This window comes from Aptenodytes patagonicus, chromosome 1 (genome assembly GCF_965638725.1).
Source record: "Aptenodytes patagonicus chromosome 1, bAptPat1.pri.cur, whole genome shotgun sequence".
In the NCBI taxonomy this organism is placed as follows: Eukaryota; Metazoa; Chordata; class Aves; order Sphenisciformes; family Spheniscidae; genus Aptenodytes; species Aptenodytes patagonicus.
This window is the reverse complement of record NC_134949.1, coordinates 87715709-87733037: the sequence shown is the minus strand read 5'-3', so window position 1 is coordinate 87733037 and position 17329 is coordinate 87715709. Positions and strand designations below refer to the sequence as shown.

At 46.4% G+C, this 17329-nt stretch overlaps 1 protein-coding gene across 1 annotated transcript; it reads right to left on the bottom strand.

Annotated features, from left to right (window-relative positions):
* Positions 1-98: 98 nt before the first annotated feature.
* On the bottom strand, positions 99-15274 carry LPCAT3 (lysophosphatidylcholine acyltransferase 3). Its single transcript, XM_076346986.1, is given in 14 exon segments — positions 99-448; positions 581-707; positions 817-975; positions 1502-1649; positions 2288-2454; positions 2774-2860; positions 3575-3683; positions 4097-4275; positions 5350-5387; positions 5509-5602; positions 5756-5862; positions 5980-6087; positions 15078-15231; positions 15233-15274. Coding segments are annotated over 13 exon segments (1509 nt in total). The 3' UTR covers positions 99-448; positions 581-590.
* Positions 15275-17329: the final 2055 nt, after the last annotated feature.

The window sequence follows — 17329 nt, the reverse complement described above, 5'->3', positions numbered from 1 at the left end:
GAAGCTACTCAGTCCTGTAGAATCACCTTACTCAGTGGTGTGTGACAGTTCACACTCCCACACCGAGGCACTCAAGAGGAAAGGAGCTGAAGCCGATATGAAAAAGACCAGGAGCAATTTTTATCTTGGATGACAAACGTAGAAAAGTCAGAAGGTGGCTCCAATCCAATACAGTGCCTGCATTGAGTGTTTTTACAATCATCTGATACCAGCAGAGAGACACGAGTGTCCACTGGAGGGCGGCAGAGAGATAAGGCAACATACAGAAGGTGGAGGCTCTGGAAGGAGGCTTACTCCATTCCCCTCCTTTCGGGTCTCTGACCCTGTGCTTTCTCTTTCCCCCTCCTCACGTTGAAAAAAAGTCATACTTCAACACAGCAAACTTGGCAGGTGATGCGTTGATTCCGGAGTGTTAAATCAACTCCTAGAAATGCACAGGTGGTACAATCTGAAAAAGAGAAAAGTGCTAGATTTGTTTCTGTTGGTTTTATGTTTGCCTTTTACCTTGGGATGTAATATTGCTGCCCCACTTCACCTCCCCGTCCAAGTGTGAGATTCTCTCTGCATAGCATGACCCTACCTTTTGGCTGTTATTCTGCTTTTTTTAGTTTTTCTTTTCGTGGCACAATTAATCTGCGAATGTAAGGCAACACCAATAATAAGCTGAAGACCAACACATGGCCAAAGAAATAAATAGACTTGTACACCTGTAAAGAGAAAGGCAGGGTTAAGGATCAGCAAGCAGCTTTGAGCCAAGAACATATGAGAAGGCATGGAGGGAAAAGGATGGGTTGTCTGTTTGTGGCTACTAAATACCTTCATCCATTTGTCCCAGGTGAAAAGGCAAAATGGCACCAGAGAGTAACCCATAAACATCCAGTGGTTAGCCTGTTGCAGCACGTAGAAGATGGGCTGCAAGGCAGTGATGGAGGTCAAAGTGCTTAGGGGAGGACTGTCCCGAACAAGGTTTATGATCTAATTTAAAGAAAAAACAGAATTCTCCTCAGTTGGATGTCCTATGGCTATATATGCAGGCTCTGGGGCCAAAGTATCTATCCAGCTGTGTAAAATGAATTTTAGTAAGCAGTTAGTCTAAAAAAGTAGCTAAGTACCCTGTCCTGCTCAAAGTTTTAATTAAAAAAAGTTTAAATATGGAATGTTGTTCTCTCAGTACTGGGAGATTTAGCAGAGGCATTCAGCTCGTGCTTGTCCTCCAGCCTTTCCAGCTGCCAAGCACTTCAGTTACCTTCTACACATATGCCAAGTTCTCCACTTTTCTTCCTGTCAGCTTCTCCAATAAATTTATGGCTTGCCTGTGCAGAAGCCAGCAACCTACTGAACTCTTGAGAACAGAAACGTATCATGTTTGAACACCCAATTCCAAAGTGAGCAGCTATTTTTCATATTTAATCCAAGTAAAGCCTTCAGCGTGGCAGTTTCCAGAGTCACGGGGAAAGGCTAACGCAGGCCACCCCATTCTGGTAAGTCAGACAAAGCGCACCTGTCTTTCAACGATGACTATAAGCAACTCCATTTGAAAGCACACCAGGTAGCCAGAGTGCAGCCCGTGCCAAATGGCCAGGAAGAGCAGGGCCAGTGCCTGCGACAGCAGTTTGTTACCCAGGAACTTCAGACGCTTGAAGATGTAGCTAGAGCAGAAAAGAAACAAACTCAAAGTGCTTCTAGTTTATTGTCTGTCCTCCCCTCTCCGTGTCAGAGGTGCAGGGCCCAGGGGACCGTATGCCTTTGCACACCCTGTAGTGACAGAAACAGCAAGACAGCTCCCCTTACCAGGGCACAGTGTACCTCAGCCCTTGTCTTAAAGAAATCCCAGCTAGTGGGGAGAAGTGGTTCATCTGACAACGCACACAGAAATGAAGGTATTTTACAATTCAGTTGTGTCCCCCAGCAAGTGCCGAACCAAAACCCGGTGGAGTCATTGCATAGGGAGCATCAAGAGGCATGATGTAGGAACCAGCTGTTAGAGCAGTTCTGCAGCTGTTTGACCGGGCAGGCCAAAGGGCTCGCTGTGGTCCCGTTCTAGCCTCTGCCCTCCTGCTGCCATCAACTGCTTGCCTATATTAATGAACTGCCCTTTTAGATTGAATGAAAAGATCTGTCTGACCCAGTAACCTGTTTCAAACGGGACAGCAGCAAAACGTGGAAGAAAGTGTAAGAACTGAAAACTGGCAGATTCTTCCTCTAGTGCTCCCTCTCAGCCTAGGACCTTGGTTCTGTTGACAGACGTTACCAACACATTACAGAAGGGGAATTTTGTCCTGCTCACCGGGCCACCCAAGCATTGGTGTTGATGTTGAAAGAAGCAATGGTCCCTGTGAACAAAGGTGTTGTCTCATACAGCCAGACTTTCATGTTGGCACAGGCATCCCACAAAGGCTTTCCACTCTGGTCCTTTCCATTGTACCCCAGACCAACAAGGATGCAGACACCTTCCTATGGAAAAAGATTCACAAGAAGGAGATGAGAGGAAAACATTGCCCCCTTTTTTTTTGGAAAGGCAGAGCTGGGGAAGCTCTAACTCACTGTGTTGAGTGGAGAGACACTACTGCAGATGGAACAAATGGATTAAAAACTGCCTGCTTTTTAGTTAGCTAGCCTTTGCTAACTTAAAGCAAGCTAAACTGACCTGCACTGATCTCCAGACATTTGGCTTACTTCCATTTAGCACTAAGTCCAAGAGCATACTAAGTAGCTGCAAAGGTACTATCTTTGTTCATTTGTCTTTTGTTTCTGGAATGACATCTAGACTCACCGTAACAAGCCAGCAGGTTACGTATTTGTAGAGTATAATTTTGCCCCAGATCAGTATGTAACCACAACGGAACCAGAAAGGCTTCTCCTGCAGAGATAACAGTGAAATAGAATAAAAATTAAAAATGGAGTTGAGTGGCAATAATAAGACAAAATAGACGAGATCTCATCACTGTCTTTCAGTTTAATCTGATGTATGTGTTGGGACTGCTACATGGACTGGACTGCCAGGCTATTGGCTTATGCAAATTTACACATCATTCTCCTTCCTTTGGTAATATTTGGCTGTACTGAAGTAGGTACTTTGGGAAGACTCTGTGGTTAGCATAATCATTGTGGAATTTACACCCTCATTTATTCATACTGACACAAACACTGATAATCTTTAGGTAGGAATTACTTATTAAGAGTTTTTCAAGAACCTCAAAGATTCTGGTAAGCCTTGCAAGTTACTCTAGTGAAGTTCCTTGCATGTAATGGTTAAATGGAAGGTCATTAAAAGGTCACAAAATACATATGTTAGGTTTCCAAAAACAACAGTAGCATCTAAGATTAATTGTCTATTTGTAAAAGTTTTCATTTGGTTCAGTTCAGCTTAACACATTCCTGTTCTGTGTCAAATGGAATCCACAGGACAGGCAGTAAAGCCAAATCAGTTGTGGAAAGGCTTATCACTAGTTGCTGACTTACCCTATTTTTAAATTGAGGCAAAACTAAAAATAAAAATCCACTCTTGTAGATCCACTGCCCACCAGAGCAGTAGAATTCTTCCACACCCCAGAACTGCCAAATGAATACATACCATATAATCATCTGAGATGAGGTATTCATCAGAGACGTACAGGCTTGACAAAGTATAGGTTACTAGAAACAAGAGACCCAAACTCAGGCGCTTGAGAGCAGGCACAAAACTGAGAAAGAAAAATATGAAGGTCAAAGAAAAGCCTCGGAAAGAGACCTTCAAACTCATAATTTTAAAAACAGAAGTGGAGAAGAAGAGGTAGGGGAGATAGCGATAGGGAGTCACCATGTTCCACTGCAGCAGATGCCTCCGTTTGGAAGCTGGGATGCTAACATTACCAGGTTGGGACCGAGTCTGTACTAAAGATGTCAAATGGTTGTTGACGTTCATGCCCTGGAACAATGCTAGGACATTATGCAGAGAGTTATGAGCAACTTTTGAAAGACTGCCTTGTCTTGTAAGTCACTTTTGGTCACCGTACTTCAGTGTCCAGGTGAGAAGGCACTTTGCTGCAGGGAATATGTGGAGGATTCAGCATTCTGGGATCTCAGGAAGGTGAGGAGCTAAGTGGCTTTTTGTTACCTATTGGGTCTCTGTCCTTGAACGTCAGTCATCTCACCCCTTGCCAGTTTCTGATAGTCTGTCATGGAGAACTGAGGCCCCACCATGAAGGCACCATAGAAATAGGAGAATCCTGAGACCTCCAGCAAGGTAGGAACTCCCCGGACAGCAAATCGCCGCTGCTCAGGGGTCAGGAACTCCTGCACCAAAGGGAGTGGCATTAACATCATCCTAGGGGATCTCATACTAGCTCTGGATGTTATGTTCTCAGCCTACCTCCTTAATGGTCTCAGTTCTTGCTCTCCATGTATATGGAGCTTTCCACTTTGTACTTCACATCCATTCCTCTTCCCCAGCCCTCTCTATCCCCACCCCTCTAAATAGCAACAAGATCCAATGGCTGAGACCAGTTGCACAGACCTGTATTCCCAAATAAGCTCAAAACATGGAAGGGATCTATTGACATATATCCCTGCCAGCGTAGCAGGCATAGTAAAAGCACTGTACCTGACCTATTCCAGGCCCTGACTGCAATCACATGTACTCTCCCAAGACCTTATCGTCCTACAATTCCTACTTCTTGATGCAAGAATTCATTGTCTTTCAATACTTTAAACTTCAGCTTAGTAAATTTCAGCTCAAACTTGTTTTCGTGCAGTCAGCAGCGATTCCATGGATGCTAAAGACTGTGTCAGGCCCCAAACAGGAGATGGGGAATGCAAATACTTGAAGTAAGACACTGTAGCAAGTGTTCTGCCCTCTCCCACACATTGTGCCATGCAACTCCTCTCACTGTTTCATCTGCTCTAAAAACAGGGCCCTAACAAACAGTAAAGGGTAACCATCCACAAGGATATGGTAAGACTAAACAAAGGAAAGGAAGATGGTAACTGAGATCCAGTGCTGATGGTCTGCAAGTTAAAGGTACGCTACCCACAAGACACAGAGCATTGGGGATCGGGAATCTAAAGCAACAGATTTGGGGGAAGGAGATGGTGGGGAATTTGGAGGGGGGCAGAATAATATTCTGACATGATTAAAACAACTTTTGTCCATCTCTAATCACTACTGTCTCTGTTCCAAATTACTTTTTTCCACTCCAGAATTCAGTGCCCTCAGACACTCACAGATGCTCCCCCCTCTCAGCTATGGCTTTTACCAAACAATGAATGCAGCTTGCTAACTCGCATCCTTTGAACTTGATTTTCTGACCTCTAGCTCACTGGAATGGCACTGAAGAGCGGAGGAGGAATGGAGAATGGTGTCTTACTCACCAGATCTTTTCCTCCATCATAGTAATCGATGGCCAGACCTAGAGGTGAGAAACAATTATATGAAGCCCTGGGATGGGCTGGTTGGGCTGAACAAGCAGTCCCCTCTTCCCTGAGGCACAGCTTGTAGAGTGCAAGAGATAGGAAGGAGGTGTCACTCACCAATCAACTTGAGCGTCAAGACACAATGTGGCATTGTCCACTTGATGTCATAATGCTCTGTGGCTGTGAAGTAATATCCAGCCATAAGGTATGTCTGAAAGAAACCATTGTTTGGGTTATTCAAACTAATTCCTCCAGCTGGTTTTGATCTGTCTCCACTTTTCCACCCACAGTTGCTAGTGGGAAGTGCAAAACTAAACAGAGGGCTCCTTTCTACAAACCGATGCAGTAAGAAAGAGAGTTTTACCATCTGAAAGAAGAACGTGGTGAAGACGGCAGTGATTGTGCGACCCATAAGTCTCAGTATGAGGAACTGGATTAGGACACATAGCAGGGAATGAAAGAACTGCATCCCTGTGGAGCGGGGAAAGAGAGAGAGGTGAAGTAGAAATCATATTTTCCCATTATAGGTCCTCCCAAACCACAGCACACCCTGGGCCAGGCAGCTCTCTCTTCCCAAACTCATCTTACCAAAATTGAAGTAAGCAATTGAGAGTCCTGTGAACACATTGTAGAGATGAATGAGGTAGGTCTCCTTCTGGAAGAGGAAATAGCGCTGGAACAAGGCAAAAGGATATCCTGAGTAGAGGAGAAAAAAAAAGATGAGAGTTGTAAATTAGTGTAGACAAGCGTTTGTAATGGTCCAGATTATAGCTTTCTTGAACATGTTATTAGGAATGTGTACTTTATATAGATAACATCATCAACACAGGTCACGGTATACATTCCTGATATTGTATTTCCATCTCAGGGGATACATGCCAGATGACTTACTCTTTATATTATACAGAAGAAAATACCTTAGCAGGAACGTTATTATATCAAAGTTGACACTGAAGTACAGAAATTCGAGGATTACAGTTTCTGGCCTCATTCAATACGTGAGGTGGATAATGCTGAAATACATGAATCAAGACTTTAGTCTCCGATTCATTTCCAAATTCTGTGACAAATACAGTGAATGTGGCAAGAAGCCAGATTAAAAAAAAACGGGGGGAGGGGAAGAGGGGGAATTTTATGGTTAATACCATTACATTGTCCTAAAAAATTCAATCCCTGCTCCCACCTCAATGTGTTCTTACATGATGCTGACCAACTTTAACACCAGAGTTCCACAAGAGATCTCCACTAGTACGCTCTTTCTTTTCTAACTTCAGATTTGCATCTGATTTGTGAAGTACTGGGCACACAAAGCTGTAACCAAAATTCACGGGGACTACGCATGTAGTAGTTTTGAAAAAAATCAAAGTCAGAAGCATTTCATATGGAGCAGCTAAGATAGGTAGAAGGAGTTTTTTTCTTGCATTTTCTGTGTGTTAGCTCCCAGTCTAATTTAGGAATGCCTCCAGATTATTCATCTGTGGCTCTAGTGAGAAGCAAACATTTGTGAAGCACTCTGGTAGTATGGTGAGAAGTACCATACAGAAACTCATGAGTAAATTAAATTCTGTCACCTAGGTGAGGTTCACGTAGCATGCAATAAACATTGCCACATATTAGACAATAAATATATTATGTTTTAATACATATTGACACAGGAAGCATTGTCCATGAGTACGTGAAGTCTGTTCATGCAACTAGTGTTTCTAAAGGCATGTGCACAACGAGCTGAATTGAGATAGCAGAAGCAACTTTAATTCTGGCATTTCATAACTTGGTGCTTTACTTTGCAAACTTGTGTTCTTTAGCCTGATTAAAAACAAAACAAAAAAACCTCTTCTACCAAAAAAAAAAAAAAAGGAAATTCATCACATACCACAATACTGGCATCCACACTGCTCATTAGCCTAGCTGAAATCTGTAGCAGTGGATAGATCTCTGCTACTTGCACTAATGGAGTAATAGTAGCAGTAGGTAGTCATGTTTTATATGGAGCAGTAATAAAAGGTGATGAAATGCACATTTTGCCAAGAAGCGTTTGATGGATGAAAGGTTTCCAATAAGCAAGGCCAAATCTAGTCACTACTGTAAGAGGAAAGGAGAAACTCTATCATGTTATATAAAATACACATATTGCAGTCTGTCAGTGCTAACGGGCTGAGGCGTGACTGGAGCCATTTCAAGGTCCTTTCTGTCCCCCCAGGTCCCTTGGGAGGGAGTCCCAGAGTTTGGGACTTTCGGGCTCCCTTCTAGATCCCAGACGGTGGCATGCTCTACTGAGCCCAGGTATGTACCTGCTGCTTCTTGAAACTAAGCTGCTGCTCCCCATTTCCTCCGCCTCTTGCCACCCTACTTTTGGTCTTCCCTGCCTCCTCGTTCCTGTTCCTTCCTCCTTTCGTGTCCTGCGCCTGTTTCCATGCCACAGGCTGCTTTCTTGGTCTGAGCAGCTGGCCAGCCCCACATACCACAGCCCTTCATCCGCAGAGCCTAGCAACCTCGCTCCTGCACGCTCATTCAGCTTGCTCTTCCCTTCTGCAGCAGCGTCTCCACATTCCTCGACAAAATGCCTTACCCAAACTCTCCCTTTCCCTTCCTGCTCCGACACCAGAATCGGAGGTACATGCCTCTGCTGTCCCCAAACGCCAGCTGAAGAGGAAATAGGGAATCAGCAAAGAGAGTTCATCACATGGGCTCTTTGGAGATACAGGAGTAACTCAAAGAATTAGAGCAATTCACATGATTTTAAGAAAAAAAAAGTAAGCAGTATTGTCTATCAGCCTTATATGCAGAAACATATAGACGGGGATTCTTTTTTCACGTGTCAATTTTCCTGCTGAAGTTTAGTAAACATATTAACAACGACAACAGATTTGAAATGGAAAGTAGTAAAAAAAAAAAAATAAATAAAGTGTTACCATCAGTTTAGATCAAAAGTTAAAATACTGAGGTTTACTGCAGAGAAATGTTTCCCCCTTTTGAGCAAGGGGGAGAAAGATCAGATCAGAAATACAGGCAAAGCACAATTTATTGCTGTTTGTCGACACTTACGGTTTTAAAACCACATTTTCAAGGATTTCCCACTCTCTCAAAAATCAGTAAAATCTCGCAAAACATTCCATTTTCATCAGAAAAAAAGTATCTGGTTTCTGGCTCCAGCCATTGCTGTAGACAGAATTAAATTATGACTGAATACTATAATGCACTTCAAGTTTCTAAAAGCCAGAAATTTTACCTATTTTCTTCCATCCCCAACTAGTGTTCCCACTCTTTAAAAGACCTGTCTCACCTGTCACACATACTCCTTTTTAGCTCTACACAGGAGATCATATCGTGGTTTGGGTAATGCTGCTCTGAAGGAGAAAGAATTATGAGCCCTTGCAAATAGAGAGCTACTAGTATGCACAGCATATATGTTTTTAGAAAGCCACAAATTTAAATCCCGGTCTTGTACTACATGGATGCTGTTCCAGTTCAAAAGTCACAATGCCAGCCTAAATTCTTCTGATATCCAGAGCAACTTGCTAGTACTCTGGACTGCAATTTAGTTACAGTTTTGCTGCCCGCAAGGTAATTTTCTCAGTTTTACAACTGGGCCAGTTCCACACTGCAGATATAAACTTTAACCCTCAAATGGCAGTGGATACTGAATATCAATGGCCATCCTGCTGAGGCCTGTGCATTTTTGAACACTCGTAAACTATCTATTAAATAACGAGCTATTCCTACCGATAACAACGGCAGTACTCCCGCTCCACTACGGTGTTCTTGAAGCAGCCTGAATTAGCAGAGCAAAAGCAGGAGAGCAATTTTTGAAGTTACCGTTGCCACCTGGCAAGCTTGCCGTCACATTTGGATATGTCAGCGGCAGGATGCTGCGCTGCTTTGCTTTTGCCATTCAGAAGCAAGAGGACGGGAGTCCCCGCTCCTTGCTGCCGAGGGACCCTGCACAGCAGCTCCCAGTCCGCCAAACTCCTCTTTCACAGCTCCCTCAGGCAGAGCGGACCGAGGCAGGAACCCAGCTGTAATACTCCTGGAGAAAACAGAAGGTGACCTCCTGATCCGAGGTAATTCTCCTTCTCTACGCACCATGGAGTTGAAAAGCAGTCTGCACGCAGAGTTGACTTTTGCCTCTATATAGACTTTCTATAGAAGGGAATTAGCAATTGATATAAAAGGGACAAATTAGCCGAGATATGCTGCTGATGATAAATTCCTCCTTTTTTTTTTTTTAACTTCACAGGAACAAGAGGATGACCTCTGGTTAAGAGAACCCCGGCACTGGAAGAAAAGGAAAAGGTCAGCTTCTTCACCACAGCCATTTGGGAGAGTAATGGGCCACTGCACAACGCCCAGGTTGTCCACAGATACAAGAATCTAGTTGAGCAAGAGAAGTAAATGATCAAGAGGCTGGATTAGGCAAGAGGAAAGTTCTACTAATTCCAAGCAAAAATAGCGCTGTCAAGTTTGCCATCTTCTGGAATGGGTGATTAAGATGCCTGTCTTTTTCCGGAGATAAAGCTGCAAATAAGAACACCAGAAACATTCTTTTAATCTCTGCTCCCTTTATTTCCCCTTTTATATGTGTTAGCTTTGTTTCATCTTCAAGAGAGCAGATCAGACTATTTTTCCTCTTCTCCCTTCTGCTGATCAGTTAACACTACCTTTGTTAACATCCAGCAGATCAATTGTCTCCATTTTCTTATAAGAAAGCTAAAACTAAAAGGAAGGGGACAACAGGAAAAAGACATGTTAAAATATAAGCCTTACCTAATACTTTGACTTCAAAGGTATTCTCTTTTTCTGTCTATAATACTGCAAAAGTCCTACGCCCTGTCTAACAGTAAGTGTTACATGAGTATTTTAATTCAGCTCAGGAGTGTACTTTTGAAGTCCACTTACAGTGCTTTAGTTTGCATAGCAGAACCATCTCAAAAGCATGTGAACAGGACTCTCTTCGGATGAAACTGAACTGAAAATGCACTCCAATCGGTGCTCAGTCCGCATGACCAGACTGAAGCAAATCCAAAGTAAATGCCCAAAACCCGTGTAGTGAGGACATAAGGTACTGCACACAAACTAGTCTGCTCTACAGATACATTCCTACTGGGCCATTTTACTTGCTAATGTAGACACAGTCAGTGTGTAGCATTACACAGCTCTCTTTTTTTTTTTTAATTATTTAAGGAATAAGATGTATTTGAAGTTAAGAGTTTAAAAAAGGCAGTACGTGAGTGCTCTGTGACAGGGCTGGTTTTAGCACCTGTGACAGGATGGTGCTGCCTCTTACAACTTCTCCCATCTCTTACCCATTAAAACCAGTTGTTTGCCTCCCCTTCAGTAAGGTTCTTGCTTGGCTGACCACCTGGGGACTTGATTTGGGATAAGTCATCAGCTATGGGTGACCAGAGGGAGAATTTCACTGAGCCTAAAAATCTTCAGGATGCAGACAGCAGGAATAAGCAGAGGATGTAAAAAAACAGGTGAGAGGCAGAAGAGGAGGAGATAAGACCACTTATCTCCAACCAGCAAAGCAGCTGGTTTCTGGCACCTATTCAGTAGGAACGTGTTACTTTCTGCAGGTCACTGCTATGTCTGTAGATAAGGGAACATGTCCCCAGTGCTTTTCCTGGCAGGTCTGGGCAGATCAGCAGGGTCAGTTCTGGCTCAGGGCTGTAAACAGTATGTTGGCCCCCCTCCATATTATGCAGCAGAACATGCCAGGCAGCTTGCAAGCCACTGTGTAATAGTATGGCCAGATAAACATCTTTAATTCCTTGGGATCGTACAGCCACACAAGAAATAAGATCAACTTAAAGTCTTAAATACACAGCGCCACGAGGCCTTCTGTATCCTGGCTTACACTTTGAGCGGTGACAGCAGGAAAGAAATGTCTCCTCTCATGGGAGGACAAGAACAGCAGCATATAAACCCTCATCCCTCCTTCGTACCGCTGGAGGGGCTCCCTCCCCTTCTCCTCCAAGAGGCTAGGACAGCATTTGTTCAGACTGCTTACTTCAGCAACCGGAAAGTAACTCTGTAGGTACAGAGCTGAGACCATTGGTGCCTTCCATGCTGACCTAAAGACAGAGTTTCTCCTGGGGGAACACTGGGCCCTGGACCTACTGAAGAATGCAAGGTAGAATACATCTCTCAAAAGACATTTTCATATGATTGATAGACATACCACAGTTTTTTAAATGACAGGGTCCAGAACTATGCTTCAAGTATTACTGCTGTTGATAATATTGCCAAATTGCAGCCTAATTTCTTCAAAGGCTGTTTATGCAAATTTTCACATACAGGAAGTCTGAAGTAAATTTTTAATCTTGTATGATCTGAGTAATGGACTCTATTCTAGTTGTATGCTTTGCTTAAAAATTGCAGGATGTATAAAAGGTGTCTCTGATTTAAATACAAAGCTGTGATTAAAATCCCCATAATGTACTCAGCAGTGTGCTGTTACAATCTTCATTTGTTCACTGAGAAAAGGTGGTGCCCTTTAGGACTACTCCAATTTTTCTTCTTAGTTGCTCTTCCTTTCTCCTCCTCTCATTCTCCCCTGTATTAAGTTTTTTTCAGTAGTGGCAGAATGTTAACAGTTTTAAATTACCTCTTTTGGTTATTTCAGATCATGACTAAGCAAACACTCTTATTCTGAATCAAGAGAGTCCATTCAGACTTTTTTTTTCAACAATAATTCAGCTTTCTCCAGAAATTAACGTAAGAAGTTGCAAAGTCCTTTGCGATTCTTCCTCTTTTGCAGAAGGCTATTTTTACCAGTTTCTGGTGATCTCCTGAACAGTGAGACCCTAGAAACAGCTGTCGCAGTAGAACTGCACAGTGTAGATGGTAAACTGCATCACAGAGGGAGAAACAAGCAACAACTTTTCAATCCATCTTTGGAACAGAGTACCGTGCTTCATCCTCATGGTCTTGTTCTGAAATAATTCAATAGTATTAGCTGCAGCCAACAAAAATAATTTTCTTCCTGAATCTATGCAAACACCTGAAATGGAGGAAGTGAAGGAAAAGCCATACCTTGCCTGTCCTAATGCCATTTCCAGCTTTTAGAAATGCCTTTCATTTATACCCCATGCCATCCTATGAAGTGGTCATCAGCGCTAGTTGCATTACCAACAGGCTTAAGGGTTTCAGTCACATTAAAAGGATTGTAAGCTAAGCTGCAATTAAATGAACACTTCTTTTCATGTTAGTGCTGGGTTAAGGAACTCTTCTCACTCTTCTCTCATGCTGCTCTGGAGTGGTGCTTGGCACTTCCTTTTAATGTAATGGTACACTGCTTTACTACCCACCCATTAAGCAGGAAAGCTGGAGTCAATCCCTCTGCCTGAGTGGTTCAACCTACATGATCTGCAAGAGTACCAAACTAGAGGCGAGGCTGTTCTGCATGCCTTTTAAGCCTTCCGTCTGAAGTTATGCCTTCAATTGCATGTAATTAAGAGACACCGAGCGAGGGAAAAAGGACAAGGAAACGTGCAGCTCTAGCCTCCTAGTTTGGTATACATTTCAGGTATGCAGGGGAAAGAGACGTGAGTGGGTTCTCAGTCCTTGATCCCCAGACTTTTAATACAAATTATAAAGATCCATTAAGAATTTATGCAAAATAGACAGTGGCCTACATCAGGAAGGGACACTGTGCCATCTCAGTGGCTTAGTGTCAACACTGTACGTGGAACGTTTGTAATGACACACACAAACCTTGGACTTAATGAATCTACTGACTGCAGTGGGCATCTCTTCTTATCATTAAGATGATAATTATCTGCTGTTCATTTCAAAGAAGTAAGTAGTTTTGCTCACCCATAAGACACCAAGCAGGAAACAGCCTTCCAATATCATGTTCTAGCTTATTGCTAGTAAGAAGGAAGAAGGAACTCTGAGAGTACGTTCAAGGTACATTCTGCAAAGGCATCACTACTGTATCCGTCTGCCTCCACACACGCTTTCTAACACCTTTTCTGCATCAGTACTTGTTAGACTAGTCCCTTGGTTGGTTCAGTTGACTAACCTGGTAGTAAACTATCTGCTTTTTCTGGTTTAGGTTTCTGCCAGGCAAGTAAATTCAATCAGATCGTAATTAAAGTACCAGAGACAGACGTGGGAGAAAGGAAAGCAGGACTTTTCCCGTTCAGCTGTGGGGAGCTGCTAGATTAATTCATGCTGACTTATGTGCATGTCCTGTATATGTTTCCTATTACATTTTTCTTTATAGAAGTTTGGTTTAACTAACTTCTAAGTTAAGTTCAAAATGATAGTCAGTTCAATCCCCTGTATCTATCCTTGACGTGAAGAATGTTTTGGTTCAGTTTGATCTTACACATCGTAGATTAAATCAGGCAGAAACGTCTGGTTCAGACCACAGTTATGAAGTGACACAACTCTTCTTGCTTCCCTTTTTAAAAATTATACTTTTAGTTAGCCAAAGGAACTTTATTTTGACAGATCACACAGTAGCAGCTGTATCCCTTTAGATAGACTTTTAGGTTCAGGGAAAAGCTTGTCTTTCCTAGCTGCTAGGTGACTACACCACCAAAAGCTTTCAAAACCTACAGTTTCATTGGGTATCTGCAGAGATTCAGGTAGACAGCATGTCTACATACATTTGAATTAGTGTTTTGGGAGCTATGACCTCCCCCTCAATTGTTAGCCCACATCGTAACTCCAGCCCTGCCTTAACCATTTTACATGTGATGTAACTATCTCATGTTTAGATAAGCATAAGCAGCATGTGTTTTGCAACATGCTTTGCACTGCAGGTGGAGCGTAGCACAGCATCCCGGGTCTTCTGCCCACTTAGCCAGCAGGCTTTGCACACCCGACCTGGTAGTCCCCGTGGTGACACGCCACTCCCGCATAGTTCCATGATCGCCGCAGACACTAATAATGTCTCTTGGCAGAGAGCTCCCTGCACTCGCACAGGGCGACGTCTCAGAGGGGTTGTGGAGATTCCTAAGCGTACACCCCTCCCGACACATGCTCACGGGGGATCCGATGCACATGCAGCACCTGGCACTCGCGCAAAGACAGCGGAACAACTGCAGACAAAGTTCTGGCGCCCAAAACAGCGCTCACCACACAGACCCAAACCGGACGCGTTTCGCGGCACGCCGAGTGCCAGCACCACGGCGACTGGCTCCGCAGGTCTCAAAGCCAGGCTCTTCCCCTCGCCCCCGCACGCGGGGTGCCCGCACCCCTTTCACAGGCAGCCTGCCAGGACCGCACCCCCCCTCCCTGCGGGGAAACCCGCCGGCTCGCCCGCCCCGCTTCAGAGCGGCTTCCCCCTCTCCACCAGGAGAGTCGGAGGGTCGCTCGGGGCTCCCACCCCGACAGCTGCTGCGAGGCACGTCCCGAACTCCCCGCCGCGCCGCGGCACAAGCCGGGCGCACGCCACCCTCCGCCGGCCGGGCCGGGCCGGGCCGGGCCGGGCCGGTGCCGGTGGGGGGCTCGCCCGCCCGCTCCGCGCGCACACGTGGCCTGGCACGGCGGCGCTGACACAGGTGCGGCTCCGCGCCGGCAAGGCGCTGCCCGGCCCTGGCCCCCGGGCGGCGCGGCGCGGCACAGCACGGCGGCGGAGCAGCGGGGGCGCCCGGCCCCACGACGGGCGGGGCGCCCTCCCCGGGGCGCCAGACCCGTCACCCCCGACCGCCGCGCCCCCTGCCCTCCCTTACCCATCAGGATGGACACGATAAGGCGCAGCGCCTGCTCCGACGAGCCCAGGGCCTCTGCCAGCTGGGCCAGGCCCCAGCCGGACCCCGCCACCGCCATCTTCTCCCCCGGCCGCCCCGCCGGCCGGTCGCTCCTCGAACCTGGCAGCGGCACCAGCCACCGCGGCCCCCGCACCGCTCACGGCCCCCTCCGCGCCCATTGGCTGCGCCGGGCCGGCCACGCCCCCACGGCGCCTCCGATTGGACAGCCGGTGGCAGCGGGGCAGGGCCCTGCGCTCACTAAGGCAAAGGTTACCCCGCGAGTGGGCGGGGCCGCGGGGCTGTCCCCGCTAGCCAACGATTGGAGAAAACGCTTCCGAGGGCGGGGCTCGGTCCGGGAGGTGGGGGGCGGGGCCAGGCAGGCGAGGCGGAGCCCGCCTCCCCATTGGCTGTGGCGGGACAGGAGAGAGCCGGGCAGGGAGGGGTAGGAGGACGGGGCGGGGCAGGGGTTATTCGCGGGCACGAGGCGCGCGGGGAGGGCGGTGCGGGACCAACGATCCTGCGACCGGGGCAGGGGCAGGCTGTGGGCCTGGGCCTGGGCCCGGGCCCGGGCCCGGGTCTCGGTCTCGGCTTGTGGCGCTGTTCTGCTGGCTAGGGACAAGACACGCTACTGACCCTCCCCAGTGCTGCCGGGTTCCACCACCCCAGTGGCTCCTGTGGGACAGACTGTCGCTGCTTGGCTCTTGTGGCCCAGAGGGACCTGCTTCTCATACCAGACAGTAGGGCAGCACCTGTCCCTCGCCCTGTCCCTGTGGCATCCAACTCTTTGTAGTCACTGGGCGGCTCTGCCTACACAGCCTCCTCATAACTCACCTGTTGGAGGACCTTCTAGGTGTGTCCCTTCACGCAGACGTCCCGGAGTGTGCCCCAAGTTCTCCTCAGCAAAAGCTTCAGGTGCAATGGATGTGATCCTCTTCCCCTTGTTTGTGTTACCATTTTCCTGCTGTGTCATTCAGGTGGGCAGTATTGCCCAAACATCGCTGGAGGGGCAAACACAGACTCACACAAAGGTTTATATGAAAAGGGACCCCTGGAGGTCTCTGATCCAAACCCCTGCTCACAAGCAGGACTCCAAAGCTGGATCAGGTTGCTCAGGGCATTGCCCGGGCAATTGCTGTACGTTTTCATGGGTGGAGAGCTCCCAGCCTCCCTGAGCCTCTGCTGAATCATGCTTTGGGGGAAGTATTTTTGCCCAGTTATACTCTGAATTGCCTCTGTTGCAAGTTATGCCCATTGCCTCTAGTCCTGGGAAGGGTCTGATTCCATCCTCTTTATAACCACCAGTTATAAAGGCAGTAGCATCTGTTAGATCCCATTCCTTGTCAAATCTGACTGGGAGAGGGACTGACCAGCAACGTGCCCACATAGACCTCATTTACTTAGGAGACCAGGCTAAAAAACCTTGCCTCCCCTTGCCCTTCTCTTTTCCAGTCTAAAAAAATCCAGATTCCTCAGTATCGATGCTCTAGTCACCTATCCAGTGGTCCTCCACTGGGCTCTTCACAGTTTGTTCACACCTCTCTTGTGCTGGGGAGCCCATAATGGACACAGCGTACCAAATACAACTTTATCTGTGCCATACAGAGGGAAATAATCACTCCTCTCCACCCGTTGACTATGCTGTCATTCGTGTCACCTGGTGTGCTGTTAGCTTTTATTGCTACAACGGTGCATCATGGGCTGGTGTGCCAGAATCGCCAGGATCTTTTCTGCTGAGCTGCTCCTTAGCCCGTTGTCTCCCAGCCTGTGCTGGAGCATAGGATTACTCTGCCTCAGGTGCAGCTCTGACCATGAGGTTACGGTGTGGCTCTGGGGTGGGCTCGTCTGCTGGGAACAGGCCTTGGTGGGCATGGGTTTCCCTTTAAATGATGTGGTTTTTTCCTCCTATTTTCCTTTCCCTGCCCCATCGTGGCAAAGGCACAGATCCAGAGAAGGAAGAGGAAATAGTCTTAAAAGAGCAGTTTTCCCTGCACATTGGGCAGTGCAGCAGAAGATGGAGAGAGTGCAGAGAGTAGAATAGATAAGGAATGAGAAGAATGAAGGAATGGCTTGACAGAAACCTCACGAAGTTCAGAAAAACAAATGCACCCAACATAACGTGTGGCTTAACGTGGGGCTAAGGAAGAACTGAGCCAGAGTCACTTCAGAGGTCCACAGTGAAACAGCGAGAAGCTGCCACGAAGGAAATTTCAATTGGACCAAAGAGTGGTTCACCA